Consider the following 17,882-nt stretch of genomic DNA (forward strand, 5'->3'; position numbering starts at 1 on the left):
TTCCATTCTGAACTTGATCAAAAGTGCTGCTATATGTGGCTGTCGCAGGGCACCCACGGGCACAGGCACAACATTCTCCTCCATTCCTTGTCTGAAGCCCAGCTGTAGGTCACACTGATTCTCCCACATCCCACTTTGCTACATCGCCTCAAATCTCTGAGATAAGTTTGTCTTTTCTTTTGTAAATTCTGAAATTCAAGCAATGTGAATTCCTTGATCCATAATTCCTTTAATCAAAAGTAGCCCTTGGATTTCTTTTTTTTTTTTTTTGAATCAGGGTCTCACTTTGTTCCCCAGGGTAGAGTGCAGTGGCACTCTTGAGCTTAACCTCTTGAGCTTAAGTAATCCCTTCCCGCCTCAGCCTCCCAAGTAGCTGGGACTTCGGGTGCTCCACCAGTTCTCCCAACTCAGCCTCCCCAAGTAGCTAGGACCACAGCCATGCGTCAAGACACTTAGCTAATTTTGTTTTTTGTAGAGATGGAGTCTCATGGTGTTGCCCAGGCTGGTCTCAAAATCCTGGGCTCAAGCAATCCCCTCCCTAAGTCTGGATTGCAGGTGTGAGCCACTGCACCCAGCCTATTTGACCTTTGAGTGGTTACACCAGTTCATTCTTCTGGGATGTTTTTCCCCAAACTTTTTATTTCAAAAAATATTAAACTTACAGAAAAGCCTAAACAATAGTGTAGTGAATAGCCAAATAGCTTTCACCTAGGTTCACCTAGTGTTGTAATGCTACATGTTTTCATTTGCTCAGGCTGCCATAACCAAATATCACAGACTGGGTGGCTTAAACAGTAGGCACTTATTTTCTCACGGTTCTGGAAGTCGAAAGTCCACCATGAAGGTGTCAGCAGGCTGGGTTTCCTCCAAGGCCTCTCTCCTTGGCTGGCAGATGGCCATCTTCTCAGTGTTCTCACATGGTCTTTTCTTGGTGCACTCACACATCTGTGTCCTAATCTCCTCCTCTTGTAAGGTTACCAGTCATATTGGATTAGGGCCCCCACATGCTCCATTAAACCTTAATTACCCCTTTAAAGGCCCGGTCTCCACATAGTCATGCTCTGAGGTGCTGTGGGTTTGGACTTCAACAGACGACTTCGGAGGAGGTGGCACAGTTCATCCTTTAATACCACATTTGCTTCTCTTTCCGTGTGTGTGTGTGTGTGTGTGTGTATATATATATGATGTTAATATAGTATAATTATAGCAGATTTATTATATAATTTGTTGTATTATTCATAATTGTAAAACCATTATGTATAATTATAATGTATAATATATTCCCCCAAACCACTCAGAAGTAAATTGCAGCCACTGTGTTACTTCGGCGTGCGTCTCCTAGGAACAAGGACATGCTCCTCAGGATATATTTGATGTCCTTTATTTTACAGTGATGGGGACAGATTCCCCTGAAGCAGAAGGAGAAATGAGCATGCAGTGGCTCTGGCCCTGACTGGGGGCATTCCCTCCGGATGGTTTTGTCCTGGCCTAGTTTTCTCCTGTCTCCTTCCTGAGTTCCAGCCCCCGAGTGAGACCTGGCGTGCCGAGTGAGAAGGGGCCTCCTGCTTCCAAGAGCTGTTGAGGCGAGCAGAACCCCTTGGCCTGGACACCAGATTCTCTGGCATTGGTGAGGTTTAGGATCTCTGATGTGTTGATGAGGTGACAGACCTCCTCACAACTTCACCTGCTTGTTGGTCTCTCTATCAACATGTCTCTCTAAACAGACTTGTTACTGCAATTCTTTGTATAGGCAGTTCTAGCCTGGCAAATGCAGACTGCCTGTGTTTATTCAGAGAGTAGGGTTTACTGTCTTGGCTACCATTTTCTCCTTCCCTGTCTCCCTTCTTCTCCTGCTCCCTCGCTGGCAGCTCGGGACTCTGACGGAAGTAGGTTCTTGCCCACCACCAGGAGTAACGAGGCATCTTCTGTGGGCTTGGGTCAGCGTCTGTTTCTTCCACAGTACTTTTCTGTGGGAAAATATCACATAGGCAGCACTTTCAGTGTTTCTTTTAGTAGATAGAATCATTGTGAAGTACTTGCCTAGCACTTCAATGGAGGATGCGTAGCTTCAAAACTTTTCATTTCCTCTTGTTCAGGCTGTCGTGTCTACAGACCCAAGGTTCAAACGTAAATTGGGCGAGTTCTTCACTATCCAAGATCAATCAGATTGTTGCTGAATGTGCCCAGACATCCACTGTCTACTCAATTAACAGAGCCTCTTTTCTCTTCTCTTCTCTTCTTGTCTCTTTTCTTTTTTTTTTTTTTTTTTTTTTTGAGCTAGAGTCTCGCTCTGTTGCCCAGACTGGAATGTAGTGGTGCAGTCTTGGCTCACTGCAGCCTCAACCTCCTGGGCTCGAGTGATCCTCCCACCTCAGCTGCTGCAGTAGCCAGAATCAGAGGTGTGTGCCACCACACATGGCTACTTTTTAAAAAATATTTTGTAGAGACGTGATCTCACTCAGTTACACAGGCTGGTCTCGAACTCCCGGGCTCAAGAGATTCTCACACCTCAGCTTCACAAAGTGCTGGGATTACAGGCATGAGCCACCACTCCTGGCCATAGAACTACCTTTCTAAAACTTAGTCCCAACATGTCTTTGACTCTGCTTAGAATTCTTCCCTGGCTTTTCCTTTCCTACAGGATTCATTCCAGTTTCCTTGGCCAAGCATTCAAGATTGTCCCTCTTGGCCGGGCGCGGTGGCTCAAGCCTGTAATCCCAGCACTTTGGGAGGCCGAGACGGGCGGATCACGAGGTCAGGAGATCGAGACCATCCTGGCTAATACGGTGAAACCCTGTCTCTACTTAAAAATACAAAAAACTAGCCGGGCGACGAGGCGGGCGCCTGTAGTCCCAGCTACTCGGGAGGCTGAGGCAGGAGAATGGCGTAAACCCGGGAGGCGGAGCTTGCAGTGAGCTGAGATCCGGCCACTGCACTCCAGCCTGGGTGGCAGAGCAAGACTCCGTCTCAAAAAAAAAAAAAAAAAAAAAAAAAGATTGTCCCTCTTTTGGCCCCTGCTCAATTTGTCACCCTGTTACCTGCTGCTCCCCCGGGAGGTTCCCTTGTTACTGTATTGAAGCCAAATTAAATGAGGCCAGACACACTCTGCCATGCTTCGTCCCTGTACCTAATGGCTTGTAATATTTCCCAGAACGTATCTTCTCTCCCCTCCCTGATCCATTTGCCAAATTCTTACCCAGCATTCAGGGCTTGGCTTGACCGTCCCCCATCAGTAAAGTCTCTTCTTCACTAGAAGATGGAAGACATACAAATGCTTCGGTCCCCACTGCAGGGTTAGCCATCCTTCGCTTGTGCCATTATTCTGCTGCAGACTTCACTCTTCTCTTGCACTATCACACCATATGTAATATGTATGTGTTAGCCCCCTAGTTGCAAGACAACTGGTTTTACCTTTGTATCCTTAGTGCCTGGGTTGGAGTAGGCACTCAGTAAACATTTGAGTGGATGATGGATTTGTCCTTGGATAGAGCACATCCTGAAGTTAGAAGCAGCTGCATTTCACTTTGTCATTACCGGTCCTTATCCGAGTGAGCCTTGTGTGTCACAAAGGGGAAAATACAGTTTTCCACATGCTGTGAGGAGTCCTTCTCCCTAAGCGTCCAGTTCTAAGGAGTCCACACCAATCATCAGCAACACAGGACCTCAGTGGCCTGCACTGGGCTTACTGTGCGTTGTCACATTAACAGAGAAAGTGCCTTACCTTGGTTCTATACACAGCGAGTAGACTGATAACCCAGCCTGTATGTGCATCTTGCTTTACGTTGCTTCTTTGAAAAGCTACTGACGTTGTCTTTTCTTTCAGTCAAACGCTTCAGAGAACCAAAGCATGAAAGACGTCCATGGAGGATATGGTATGTGTTTAGGTATTAACTCATTCAGGAGTGCTTTTGACTATGTTGGGGGTCTTGGAGTGGGGGTGAGGTATGGTGTTGGAGTGGGGAGGGCATGGAATGTGAGAAATGATACATAATATCATGTATCTGGAATCCCTGAGTTAAATTCATCAGGAACTATGCATATGATGAAAGCGTTTCTGTTTCTCCAGGTAACTTTTGATCCTACCTTTATTTTAGAATCACTCTGCTTCCACTTCTAGAAGATGGAAGATACACAAATACATCAGTCCCCGATGCTGGCTACTTCATCTATGTCTACTTGTTGTTAGATTTGGTTTAAATTCCTGGATTCTGGCCGGGCGCGGTGGCTCAAGCCTGTAATCCCAGCACTTTGGGAGGCCGAGACGGGCGGATCACGAGGTCAGGAGATCGAGACCATCCTGGCTAACACTGTGAAACCCCGTCTCTACTAAAAAAAAAATACAAAAAACTAGCCGGGCGAGGTGGCGGGTGCCTGTAGTCCCAGCTACTCGGGAGGCTGAGGCAGGAGAATGGCGTAAACCCGGGAGGTGGAGCTTGCAGTGAGCTGAGATCCGGCCACTGCACTCCAGCCCGAGCGACAGAGCGAGACTCCATCTCAAAAAAAAAAAAAAAAAAAAAAAAAAATTCCTGGATTCTGTAGTCTATATGTACAAGCAAAAACTAACCCAAATTTGGAGATCAGTCAAACAAAGCATATAAATGCTCCTCTCTCCAAATGAGTCTTTCTTGGTCCTAGCATAAAGGAAAGCTGTTTCTCTACTCAAAATACTTCTGACACCAAATATTTGAGTGTTTTCTTCCCCCAGCATCAACCAGCTTTCCAACTCTGCAAGTACCACTTGGGTGTCCCATAATTTAATTCACTTTGGACACTTAACTACCTGGAGTTAGAACAGAATCCACAGGTTAAGGGCTTAGTCCCACACACTGCCCCCTTCTTCAGTGCCAGCTGTAAGTAGTGGGGTCCTCAGGGTATCCACATTTCCGTCCAACTTTGCTCTAAAGTTAGGGGTTCCCACAACTCCCACTTCCCCACTAAGCTTCAGTAATTTGCTAGAACGGCTCATAAAACTCAGGGAAACATTTACTTACATTTAGTGGTTTATTATAAAGGACCCAGATGAACGCTAGATGAAGAGGTGCATTGGGCAAGGTCCAGAAGGGTCCTGAGCACAGGAGTTGGGGTGTGCCCCTCTCCCAGCACATAGACGTGTTCACCAGCCCAGAAGCTCTCCAAATCCCATTGTTTAGGGATTTTAATGGAGGTTTCATCATGTAGGCATGATTGATTATTAACTCAGTCTCCAGCCCCTCCCTTCTCCCTGGAGGGTAGGGGATTAGGACTGAAAGTTCTAAGTTTCTAATCATGACTTGGTCCTTTTGGTGACTAGCCTCATCCCGAAGCTATCTAGGAGCCCGCTAAGGCTTGCTTCATTGGAGCAAAAAGCTCCTGTCTTCCAGGAAATTCCATGAGGTTTAGGTGCTTGTATCAAGACCAAGGCCAGAGACCAAGTATTAGAACAAAAACTCCTCCTAGCACCTCTGTTACTCAGGAGATTACAAGTGTTTTAGGAGCTCTGTGTCGGAAACCAGGACAGAAACCAAATACATATATTTCTTTTATAGACTTTGATATATATATCAAGCGTATATTTATTTCACAGAGGATGATCCTGCAGTCACAATTTTTCCTTTGTAAAATGGTGGTAAAGCTTCAGAAGTAGGTTCTAAAGACAAAACTCTAAAGTAATACATCACCTGGAAGGATACAGTCAGCTCTTCAGGACAGCCCGTGTCCGCAAGAAGCTGCCTGTTTTAGGCTGCCTTGAGCTTGCACCTTTCCTAACAAAATAGCCATTTTCTCCTTCAGAGGAAATGTCAGTAATCACTGTAATAAAATTTTTAAGTGTGTACTTGCTTGTTCTTAAATGTGTTGCTGCCAAATGTTGATAATTCTTTTTATTTCCCCCCCTTGATTTTTCTCAAACCCCATTAACTTTAGAATGTGTGACTCCCACCTCAGGGCTGGGGCAGGACCTGGTGGAGACCTAGCTTTGGGGCTCTCTGAGTCTTACATACATTGTCCTTTGGTAAATCCTCCTTTCCGATGAGTCTAGGGAATGATTTTCCAGCCACCGTCACTGGGTTGGTCTGGATAATCTCCGCAGTCCTGAGACCCTGCCCAGCTGGGAGGCTGCGAGAGACAGAGATGACTAAGAGGTGCCTCGACCACAGAGGAGAGTGACTGCCTGGTACTGGTGGCGGAGGACATACTGAAGGCACACACTGTCTCCACCATGCTCCTGTCACATAGGCCAGGGACAGCTCCTCTCAGAGATTAACGCCCTTGTTTTTTCTTTTTTGAAATGCTTATCATCTAGTCCAGGGGCTGGCACACTACAGCCCGCAGGCCCGGTGTGTATGATTGGAATAGCTGTGTCTATGACTGCATCGTTCTCCAGCGGCAGGACTGAGGAGTTGAGATAGAGATGTATGGTGCACAGAACCTCAAATATTTATTCTTTGGTCCTTTACAGAAAAGGTGTGCCTACCCTCATCTAGCCCGTTGTTTAAATGGCAGCAGCTAAAATTTCTTTAGGGATCCAGCTGCAGTACTGGATTTGTGCTAGTCTTGTTAATTTCACGCATAATCTAGCTCATTGTGAGTGAAGTTGAACGGAAGCACTTTAAAATAGAGACACCTTGGGCTGCATCACAAAGCTGTGATCGAGCATTTTATTTTGAAGTAAGAACATGAAAAATTTAAAACGTAATTTTAAATATCAATCCTTGACCTTTTAGGGATTTCAAAGGCAATGTTATTGCAGGCTTTGAAAGGTGGCTGAGATGCCAAGCCTGAGTTAGTACTGAAGGCCCCGGGAAGAGACGACCAGTGATTGGAAGGTTGGGGTGGCTTTTTTCCTGTTTCCGACTTCTCGTTTTCCTCAAATTGGATATTGCACTCCTGTCAGGCTAATAACCAGTGTTGGTTTTATTCTGTACAGGTTTTTAGACACTTCCAAGCAAGCCATAGGAATGCTGTTCATCCACTTTGCAAACGTATACCTAGCAGATCTCACTGAAGAGGACCCTTGTTCACTGTAAGTGGCCCCTGTTCAAGTGCAAACATCAGCTGCCCCTCCATTGAAAATATAGGCTGGCCTTGCTTTCTGCTGCTGGTCCTGCTCCCTCTGGCTTGAGGAGAGGGTGCTCCCCTTTTCCTCTGTGCTCCTCTGAGAGACCATCCTGTGCATGCTGTCTTGGAGCTCACATACACAGCTATCAGTCGGCTTGTAGGGCTTTGCATGGTGACACTTTCCCTGTGCACTGGCTTTCTGTTCATCAATCCAAGCTCTGTCCTTTGATTTTCTAGTGTCCTTATGTTTCCCAGTTTCCAAGCCGCCCCTGGCAAGGAAGAATAATGCCCTACAGGGGTGTCTCACTGGGGCTCACAGGAGGACACACTGGGGCTTCTCTGTGGCATCAGCCATTCAGGGTCAAAACTGTTGTTGACCATCATTGACCTCTTCCACCTTATCACTGCAGCGTGCCTTCCATGCAGCCCCCAGAGCAATCTGTCTGTGACCTCAATCCTGCCATGATATTCTGTCCTCCTTGCTAATGGCACCCACATGGTTCTTCTCTTAGCAGGTGGAGTGGCAGAGGAGGCTTGCCTACCTCATCCTGGCCCCGTCTTCTGCCTCCCTTCATCTTTATAGCAGCCTGCCATATATTAATAGAGACTTTGATTATCCCCATTTTACAGTTACGGAACTGAGGCACGGAGAGGTTATGTATACTGTAAGTTCACACCGCTCAGGAGTCATGGAGCCAAGCCAGTCTGGCCTCCAGGGCCCGCATGATGTTTTGCTGTGTCAGAATCACGTGTGTTGAGTATGGAACATAGAACTTTCTTTATTCCCAAGGCGTGGCACACAGTAGGCTCGTAAATGTTTGCTAAGTGAATGAATGAAAGTAAGGCCTGTATGTACATCACATGTCTTTGTTCTCGCAGGCGTGAGATGCTCTGTACACAAATTAAAGTATCTGAGAGCAGCATAGCCTCAGACCAGAGAGAAATTGCCTTGGAAGCAGTTGCTGCTCCTGTCATCTCTGGTCTGAGAGTGACCCCTTGTGATTTTACAGAGGAAGGGCAGGCAGGAGAAATGCCCCCTCCCTCTTTGCATGGGTTTTCCTGCTGACCTACCCTAGCACAGGCTGCGCCCTCTGGCATCAGAGTGCTGTGTGCACGTCACCAAAGCTCCAGCCTGGGATAGGAGGCTGTGAGGCTGCACAAAATGTCTCAAGCCTCAGCCACTGGAAAGCCCACCATAGCTGGGGCTTGTGGTGTCCTGGAGCTTACCTGCAAGGATTTCAGAGCCACGTCGTATCTCAGAGGGTCAGTACTGGATCCAGTGCCCTTGTCTCCCACTCTGTCTACCATAGAGAGCTGGGGCTTGTGGTCAGCAGTGCTCAGCTGGATCTGGGTACAAGCCCTCAAAAGAGGGTGAGTGGCAAAGGGCCTTTCTTTAGTGAGAGAAAAGATTTTGTGTCAGATGGAAACAGATCTTACAAGAACATAGTCCATGTGGTGTGCCCTTCAGAGCATCCTCCTCTCATTCCCCCAGTTATCTTGCCTTTTCCCACATAGTAAAGCTCTCTCTTTAAAGTGTAGGCCGGGCATGGTGGCACAGGCCTGTAATCCCAACACTTTGGGAGGCCAAGGCAGGCAGATCACTTGAGGCCGGAAGTTCAAGACCAGCCTGGCCAACATGATGAAACCCTGTCTCTACTAAAAATACAAAAATTAGCTGGGTGTGGTGGCACGCACTTGTAATCCCAGCTACTTGGGAGGCTGAGGCAGGAGAATCACTTGAACCCAGGAGGCGGAGGCTGTAGTGAGCTGAGAGTGCACCACTGCACTCCAGCCTGGGCGGTAGAGGGAGACTCCGTCTCAAAAAAAAAAAAAAAGTGTAAAAATATGACTTATGCTTGACTGCAGATGGGGATGGGCGAAGGCCACGTGGCCCTGCCCTCTTTGTCTGTGAAACCCCAGAGGCTGTTTCCTGAAGCTCTCTGGTGCAGCAGCACTGTTCTGGGCTTCCTGGGCTGGACTTTCAGGGAGTGAGCAGAATCATTGCATAGGCATTTCTGTCATCAGTTAAGGTCTGTTTCCTGTTGATTTCCCTGGCTGCTTCCAGATACTCTGTCTTCCATTGAACCTTCGCCTGGCAGATGCACTGGCAGGTTTTTGTTTTGTTTTTTTGAGACGGAGTCTCGCTCTGTCGCCCACGCTGGGGTGCAGTGGTGCAATCTCGGTTCACTGCAACCTCCGCCTCCTGGGTTCGAGTGATTCCCCTGCCTCCGCCTCCCGAGCAGCTGGGATTACAGGCACATGCCACCACGCCCAGCGAATTTTTTTGTATTTTTAGTAGAGACGGAGTTTCACTGTGTTAGCCAGGATGGTCTCGATCTCCTGACCTCGTGATCCGCCTGGCTCGGCCTCCCAAAGTGCTGGGATCACAGGTGTGAGCCACCTCACCCAGCCAGCACTGGCAGTTTTTAAGTGTCTTTGCCCCTCACTCACCTCCCTCAGGTGGTCCCACTCCTGATGAGCTTCGGCACATGGTTGGGAGGCACCTGGAAGTGACAGCTACACTAGCACATGAGGGCTGCCAGCCCCCAGAATGGGCCCAAACAAATGCTGGGCTTCCCTCAGGCCACCCACGTCAGCCATGACCTCTGGCCCTGTGGCTTCTGCCGTGAGCATGCATGTGCCCTGTCCTCACAGGTACCTCATCAACTTCCTCCTGGATGCCACTGTGGGCATGCTGCTCATCTACGTGGGGGTGCGTGCCGTCAGCGTTCTGGTGGAGTGGCAGCAATGGGAGTCCCTGCGCTTCGGTGAATATGGTAATGTGCTGTGGACAGGGCGTGAGGGAACTGCTGGGGGTCTCTGCTCCTTGCCCCATGTGGCCCACCAGGCAAACAGATCCAGAAATGGCTAGGGAGCTGCCATTGTCTCCTCTTTGTGACAGAGGGGGCTTTTCTGGGTTTGAGCTCACCCTCCTGTGGGTATGGGTGCCTGCTTTACCGCCAAGGCCCTCACCTTATGGCAGGGAAGGTGGCAGGAGGCAGGAGACACTAGATGCAGAGAGAAGGCTGAATGTCTGTCCCTTCTCCTGGAAGACACCAGCAGTCCCACACACAGGACCACAGGCCTCTTCATTCCGCCAGGCTGCCTGTCGAGCTCACGCCACCTGCCAGCAGGTTAGGGCAATGGGGCAGCCCTCATGTTCTGAAGGTGTTCAGTAACGAGGCAGCAAGCCCGGCCCCTCTCTCTGCTGCACATCTGTGCGTGTCCTGTCGCTAGGCCGTTCCACATGGCTGGTACTGGAGGGTGGCTTCCTCAGGCCCTCAGTGCCCTCTGAGGTTTTCAGAACAGAGTTAGGGGTAACATCAGCTCTCTCCCACCTTTACAGCTGGCCCCGGGTGTCTGCAGGCAGAAGCTCCTCTTCCCAGGTGGAGCAGCATCAATGGAACCTTTGCCTTGAGAGAGCCACAGAGGACAAGAGGGAGGGAGAGCGGATGGAATTCAGGATCCGCACTCTCCTGTCCCAAAGAGCTCATGGCTGTGGGTTCAAGGGCCACTCATTCCTAGATGACTGAAGATTCACAAGGCACTGACAGTTTAAAAGGGGAGCTAATTCATGGAGCTGGCTATGAGTGCCTTGGGTATTTCCAGAAATCTTAAGTAATTGTCTCTGTTGAGGGGAGATGAACTCAGGGGAGGGCTTTTCTTAGCCCCGTTACGTGATGCCTGATGAGTCACTGACTTAAGATAGCATCCAGCACACAGCGTGTGCCTCCTGTGGCTCCAGGGAAGGCTTCTGAGAAGCTGCGAGTCATTGAGTCCTCAGCTGCGGAACAGAAATGGACTGCAGCAGGGAGACCAGCACAGCGTCATCTTCATTTATAGAATGGACACCCAAAGGAGTTACGTGACGCACAAAGCTCACCCAGCCGGTGCATGGCTATGGGAGCCTGGGCCTGCTGCACCAGGATACCTAAACCCTCCCACCACCCCCACAAACAGTGCTCACAACTACTCCTTTGCAGTTGAGATCCCTTCTAGAAGGCGTGGCTCCCAGCTCTACTATAGCTGACCAGTGCTAAGGTGGATCTACCACAGTCAGTCAGGTGCCGCTCAGTGACCTGGGAGTGAAGATCAGGTCTGGTTCAGATGCATTAATGCTACCAGTTGTTCTCTCACATTTTGTCTTCATCCCCAAGGGTGGATGGAAAAGACGAAGGCAGTGGGTTGTGTTTCAGCCTCCTTCTCAATCTCTTGGCCTGCCTCGGCCCCTGCCCCTGCGTCATCCCACCACTGCCTTTGGGAGCCAGAGTCTTCAAGCCAGAATGTCTCCAAATAAAGCTGCAGGGACCATCCTGAGTCTTCCGCAGGCTGAGGAAGGATAGCTTGTCTGCTCAGTTACCTGTTGTTTTCTATTTCCATCAATTTATGTTATTTTCTATTGCTACTGTAACATTTCCACAAACTTCATAGCACAAACAAACAACACAAGTTGATTATCTTTTTTTTTTTTTTTTTTGAGACGGAGTCTCGCTCTGTCACCCAAGCTGGAGTGCACTGGCCAGATCTCAGCTCACTGCAAGCTCCACCTCCTGGGTTCACGCCATTCTCCTGCCTCAGCCTCCCGAGTAGCTGGGACTAAAGGCGCCTGCCACCTCGCCCGGCTAGTTTTTTGTATTTTTTAGTAGAGACGGGGTTTCACTGTGTTAGCCAGGATGGTCTCGATCTCCTGACCTTGTGATCCGCCCGCCTCGGCCTCCCAAAGTGCTGGGATTACAGGCTTGAGCCACCGCACCCGGCCTATCTTTTTTCGTTCGAATGTCTGCCATGGGTCTCACTGGGCTAAGGTCCCAGTGTCAGTGGGGCTGGCTTCTGGAGCCCCTGGGAAGATTGTTTTCTCGCCCTTTCCAGCCTCTAGAGTCTGCCTGTAAGCCTTGGCTCGCGGCCCCTCCCTCCATCTTCAAAGCCAACAACAGTCATTGGGTTTATCCCACATCAAGTTGCCCTGACTTCTGCGGACTTCCACGTTAAAGTGTGATTTACATTTACTTGTGATTACCTTGGCCCCACCTAGACCCTCAGAATACTCTCCCTGTCTTAAAGTGAGCTGACTAGCACCCTTAATTCCATTTGCAGCCTCAATTCCCCTTTGCTGTGTGACACTGCACACAGCCAGGTTCCAGGGATTTGGATGTGGGCAACTGTGTGGGGCTGTTACTCTGCCTCCCACACCTGTTATCCTGCCCATCCATTTGAGGCAGAGGTCCCCCCCACCCCCCCCACCCCCCACCCCCGCTCTCCTCTCATGTAAATTTTCTACGATGTGTCTTTTGTTCCTAGATGAGAAAGCCATGAGTTTGCTGATGAGAATGTGGGACTCAGGGAAATAGGCCACACAGCCCCGGCGGTTGAGACCAGCTCCAGTGCATGGTGTCTGCACTCTGATTGCCACGCCACTCTTTCCCATGTGGAAGCCCTGACATCTGGGTCACGGTGCTTCATGGGTCTTGCTGCCCGTCCCTGGCCAAATGCTCCCTTTTGGAAGCCTCTCGCCACAGATGTGTTCCCTCCTTCTGGCCCCTATTCCTGTGACTTCTACTGAGGAAATAATTAAACCCAAACAAAACACCTACATGCCTGAGGTTGTTCCTTGCAGTAAAAAGCAAGACACACAGGGCCGGGTGCAGTGGCTCACACCTGTCATTCCCAGCACTTTGGGGGACTAAGCGGGGAGGATCACTTGAGCCCAGGAGCTTAAGACCAGCCTTGGCAACAAAGCAAGACCCTGTCTCTACAGAAAAAAATTTTTTAAAAATTAGCCAGGCACAATGACACGCATCCTTAGTCCTGGCTACTCGGGAAGCTGAGGCAGGAGGATCACTCGAGCCTAGGAGTTTGAGGATGCAGTAAGCTGTGTTCATGCCACTGCACTCCAGTCTGAATGACAGAGTGAGACCCCATCTCTAAGAAAATAGTAACAGCAATGACAAAGCAGGACATGCAACACTGTCTGGCATGTCTGTCCTTTAAAGAGGAGACTGGGGCGGGGCGGGGGAACATTTGAAAGACTCACAAGTGAAACAGGAGTCAAGAAACACAGCAGCCACTTGCGCTTCTCCCAGCGGTGGCTGCGTGAGATCTGGGTGCCCAGAGGAAATGGTGTGCCAGAGAGGGTCACGGCTGCTTTTTCTCTTTTCTCATGTTTCTGAACTTTCTTATTCTAGCATCTAAATTAAAGAGGCAGCTGCAGCTAAGTTGTGTAGCAGAAACTTAGAACACCAGGGCGACGTGAGGTGGGTGGGAAGAAAAGCATTTTCCTCCTTGTCAGTCACTTAAAACCGAAGAGCAGATGGAGTGAGCATGCTGAGTGAGCGGACGTCCTTCCATAGTAAATAAGCGGTGCCGCGCTCTCTGCTGGCTCCTGAACACTCCAGTCCTCGCAGGGAGATTTCCTAGTGGCGCTTTTTGTCCGACTGTCCTCAAACTTACGTAATGGTTTCTCAAAAATGAGTTCATCTGTTGTTTTGAGAACTGCTCTTGATAAGCTTTGGTGACTTACCGAAAGGAAAAGGATTGCGAAACTCATTAACCTATCAGGGAGGGATTATGCTTCTGAAATGAGTTTTTTGGCTCAAATGTTTCCTATCCCTTAAGTGAAAGGAGAAAGGAAGAGCTCAGAAGAGGTGACTGATATGTTTCTGCCTGTTTTCTGCCACACTTCTCCCAGGGTTTTCCGGAAAAGGGAATGGCGTGGTGTTTTGTCCATTACAGCTGCATAAAGGCATTCTGTTGTGTACAGCCAACAGGCTTGGGCAGGGCGTGGGCCTCCAGCATGGGTGCCCAAACAGGGATTGCTACAGAACCGATAAAGCCAAGTGAGAAGCTAGAGATGTCTCTTTGGACCAAATTATCTTCTCACAGCCTGGATTAGGACTTTTGCCCACCCCCCAAAATGCTACCCTGTACCCCCTCTTCTGACCAGCTATGGTAAGGCAGCTCTGGCAGAACTTCCAGGGTGAGACCCAGGTGGCCTTCCCACATTCCGCTCTCCCCTGGGTCTCTCACTTTGGGGAGGCCTGTGTGGCTCCCAGGAGCTACCCTAGGGTTCTTCATGTCACAGGATCATTCCCTGGAGGGGCTGGTCTTCTCTCCATTCAAAATGTCCTGGAGGCACTCCAGGGCCTGCCTGTCCCCCAGCTTAGACTATTAGGTCCCTTGGTTTCTCAAGCGTGGTGACTGAAGGGGTCCCAGATGGACCTTTGTCACAGCCCTGAGCCCCGGCCCATCCCTCCCACCTCCTTGCCCCAAGGGCTTCTCTCTTCACTTCCTTGTCCCTGGCCAAGGTGTTTGGGGTGACCCATGCTGGACAGTCAGAGTCCAAATTCCTCCAGAGTCACGTTTCTGCTCTCAAGCCTGAGGTATCAGGGATGGCCCGGGGAGTGGGGTAAGGAATGGGAGGTGGGGAGGTGGGAAACAAAGCGACTGAGTCCTGCTTCATCCTCCACAAACATCAGTCTACTCATGGACAGAGAAGGGAGGGGTAGCCCTGCCGTCACTGGAAAAATCAACAATGGATAAGAATAGCAGTCTTGCTTCATACAGCTTCTGCTGCCAGCAGGCAGAAAGAACAGCTTTTCTGAGCTCCAGCAATGAGCATTTCCTAACTTTAGCGCTTTTTAATCCTATCTTAGGATCTCTTAAAAGAAAGTCCATTTTAGTATCTTCAAATAAGGAATTCTCTGATTTTATTTAAAATGTTGCATTTGTCTGTTAAGGATGAGGTAATCTTTTGGACTTTGGGGGACTCATTAAGTACCTTTACAGCCAGGGTTCTGGGGTGTGTGGGGGAGTGGGGTGGGGACATCATCTCACTCGGATGCTTGGCCCCCTTGTGACTAAGCACCTGCCTGTCCCTGCAGGAGACCCTCTGCAGTGTGGAGCCTGGGTCGGGCAGTGCGCTCTTTACATCGTGATCATGATTTTTGAAAAATCTGTCGTCTTCATCGTCCTCCTCATACTTCAGTGGAAAAAGGTTTGCTTCGTCCCTGCGTTAGCAGCTCCTTGCCACACTGAGCAAGCAGCACTTCCTCTCCATCACCCACACACACCAACTCTAGGAAAACCAAACTTCTGTTTTAACTCTGTGAATGCGTCCTGGATTTGGTCTGATGTGGCAACTACTCCAAAGAGCTTATCAATTCTTAGCGTCCATCCACTTTAAATGTCTGTTCTAGATGAAGCCTTGGGATGTATAAAACTAATGAAATACAGTCCCTGCCCTTGGCTTGCTACCATCTGATGGTGGTTTTTAGGCCTTGCAGCGATACATGTTTCTACATCGGCAAATATCCTGTCACGCATCTCTCTTGGCTGGTAGTTTAACTGAGCCATTTGGTGCCACAGGCAGCTTCCACAGTCTGTGACGTTCAGCGTGCTGATGCCCTGGCCAGCCTATGGGCTCTCCAACCCTGGCCTCTGCCCTCTGACCCCAGTTCTGTGTAGATAAACCCCCACTCCTCATCCCCAAATGCCCACGGTAGACCAGCCAGAAGCCTTTGAGAACAAGCGGCTCAGCTTGGCCTCCTTTGGGTTTTATTTGTGGCTGGATTTTATTTAAGAAAATAAGCCAAGGCTTTTCAGAGCTGTTGTCTTTTCGGGGTGGTTGAGGTGTGGGATTTCTGTTAGAACGTGGTCTGGGGCCTCAATACTGGTGTCTATAATGAGCATCCACTGAGTTTACTCCTCCAGCCCCCCGAAGCCTGCACTCCACTCTCCCGGTGGGCACTGCTTGCTTTGCCCTGGCTTGGTGGCTGTAAGCCCACTGCACTTTGCAAGTCCACACTGAGGAGAACGCTGCCAAAGCACCAGCTGCTGCATGTTGTCTCCAAGGGTTCCTTGTGGACAGTCTCATCTGGGAACCCTGGGTATGAGGTGATGCTCCCATTGGGCTTTGGGGGAAGGTCTAAGCTAAGGCTCCCTCAGGGCCTGTGGGTACCACCCACCCCCCCCCCAGGCACACTCTCAGTGGCCTCTCCCTACCTCACTGAGTCTGCTTCTCTTTACAGGTGGCCCTGTTGAATCCCATTGAAAACCCAGACTTGAAGCTAGCCATCGTCATGCTGATCGTCCCCTTCTTTGTCAACGTCAGTGCCATGTTGCATTTTTACCTCGGTTTGCTCCCTGTCCAAAGTTCTAAGTCTGACAGAAAGCTCATTTTGTAGCCCTCAGGTCTTTTTGCATGACCATTTGCCACCTCTCCCACCCCCAGACCTGGAAATGGCAGGATTACCCCCTCAAAAGGCAGGGCCCCATCCAGGATGGAGGGGCCTGGGAGCTTTGTCTTGCCCTCCCTGCCAAGGGGCCAAGAAGCCCCACTCATGTGTAGCGCCAACCTCTAGTTCAGGATCGTTTCAAACGTACCCATCATTCATTCCTGACCACGGATCTTGAGAAACTCCCGAGCACAATGGCTAGAAGTTAGGAAACAGAAGTGGTGAGGGAAGCTGGGACAAACAGACGATGGCAGGGTGTGCCGGCCACCCACACAGAGTCTGTGGGGAGGGGCCCGGAATGTGTGTCCAGAGACCTTGCTTCCAGGCCCCAAACAGGCTGTTCCCCCAATTACCACAACAAAGACCTCTCCGGGCACGTTCCTTGCATACTCTGATCAGAAAACTGAACCCGAGGACATGGAGACTGGGAATCTCTTTCTAAGCTTTGGGAGATAGCAGGGTGATTGGATTGAGTTTTTCTTTCTATAGCTCTGGATCTTATAACCTCGAATGGGAGTGGGCGGATAGGGGGCTGCTCGGCTTTGCTTTGAAAAATGGTTTATCCCAAAGTAACCTGCATTTTTCCTTCCCACAGGCTTTGATGTTTTGGGTAGTGGACAACTTCCTCATGAGAAAGGGGAAGACAAAAGCTAAGCTAGAAGAAAGGGGAGCCAACCAGGACTCAAGGAATGGGAGCAAGGTCCGCTACCGGAGGGCCGCATCCCACGAGGAGTCTGAGTCTGAGGTAGGGCCTCCCCGACTCTCCAAGGGCGCACGCCGTCACATCGCTGGCCCAAGGGGGTCTCTGGTGTCATGTTTGTGTTTGGTCTTCCCTTGAGTGCTAAGTCACAGTGCGAGCCAAAGGGCGGGAGAAGAGGCTGAGCCAGAGATGAGGGAGGGACAGACAGCTCTGTCCAGCCAGAACCCATTCCCACTGTCCCTTGGGCCGGCCTAGGGCAGGAGGGCGTAGCAGATGGGGGTGGCTTGCCTGCGACAGTTCCTCTGTTGGTGGAGATGACAGGAGAGGGAGGTGCTGCCTTGTTTGGTGAGCTGGCAAGGACCATCATGGGCCTGGCGGTTGACCTTCAAGCATTAGGGTATTTGAATCTCTGCCCACCACTAAAGAGCGAGGGAAGTGTTGGCTAAGGCAGCTGGAAACTTCTAAAATATAGGGGTAACCAGACCTTGCAGGAGGAACCTCATCTCCCCCTTATTTTCTGGTCTTCTGTGGACCTCAGGGAAGAACGGTGGCCATGAATAGCAGCCTTGAGGCCAGGGTATGTGTTCTGGTGGCCCTGCAGCACTCACCCCACATCTGCGTGCAGGGCCAACTCATGGGAGGCCTGGGAAGCTCCCAAGGCGGAGAGCACTGTGTGCAGGTGGGAGCTGCAGAAAAGCCGAGACAAACATCTTCCCTGGAGAGGCCATCAGATGCGTGGGTGAGGTGCAGGTGGACGCATAAGTAGCTTGTCATGACACCGTAATATGTTCTGAGATTGAGGCATAGGCAGAACCCAGCGAGGGCCCTGGGATAGCCTGGAGGGAGTTTCAGAAGACAAATAGATGAGTAGGACAGAGGGGAAGCCGTGTCTTCTCTAGGTGCTTGTCCCTAGAATC

General features: G+C 50.0%; 1 protein-coding gene across 7 annotated transcripts in view; it reads left to right on the plus strand.

The window, feature by feature from the left end:
• The window catches only part of LOC104663687 (store-operated calcium entry regulator STIMATE), a 67,353-nt gene that overhangs the window by 40,338 nt on the left and 9,133 nt on the right, over positions 1 to 17,882 (plus strand). For 2 of the 7 annotated variants that reach the window (XM_010364968.2, XM_030928180.1), the window contains exons 2-9: positions 1,392 to 1,627; positions 3,824 to 3,872; positions 6,905 to 7,000; positions 9,691 to 9,812; positions 14,913 to 15,025; positions 15,742 to 15,924; positions 16,059 to 16,136; positions 16,861 to 17,010. In XM_010364968.2, coding sequence (XP_010363270.2) covers positions 6,936 to 7,000; positions 9,691 to 9,812; positions 14,913 to 15,025; positions 15,742 to 15,924; positions 16,059 to 16,136; positions 16,861 to 17,010 — 711 coding nt within the window. In that variant the 5' untranslated portion in view covers positions 1,392 to 1,627; positions 3,824 to 3,872; positions 6,905 to 6,935. Of the gene's footprint in view, positions 1 to 1,391; positions 1,628 to 3,823; positions 3,873 to 6,904; positions 7,001 to 9,690; positions 9,813 to 10,606; positions 11,132 to 14,912; positions 15,026 to 15,242; positions 15,925 to 16,058; positions 16,137 to 16,860; positions 17,011 to 17,882 lie in introns of those variants that run through there. The other 5 variants (XM_010364967.2, XM_030928099.1, XM_010364966.2 and 2 more) reach the window with 4 other exon arrangements.

The sequence above is a fragment of the Rhinopithecus roxellana genome, chromosome 1 (assembly GCF_007565055.1).
Source record: "Rhinopithecus roxellana isolate Shanxi Qingling chromosome 1, ASM756505v1, whole genome shotgun sequence".
NCBI lineage: Eukaryota > Metazoa > Chordata > Mammalia > Primates > Cercopithecidae > Rhinopithecus > Rhinopithecus roxellana.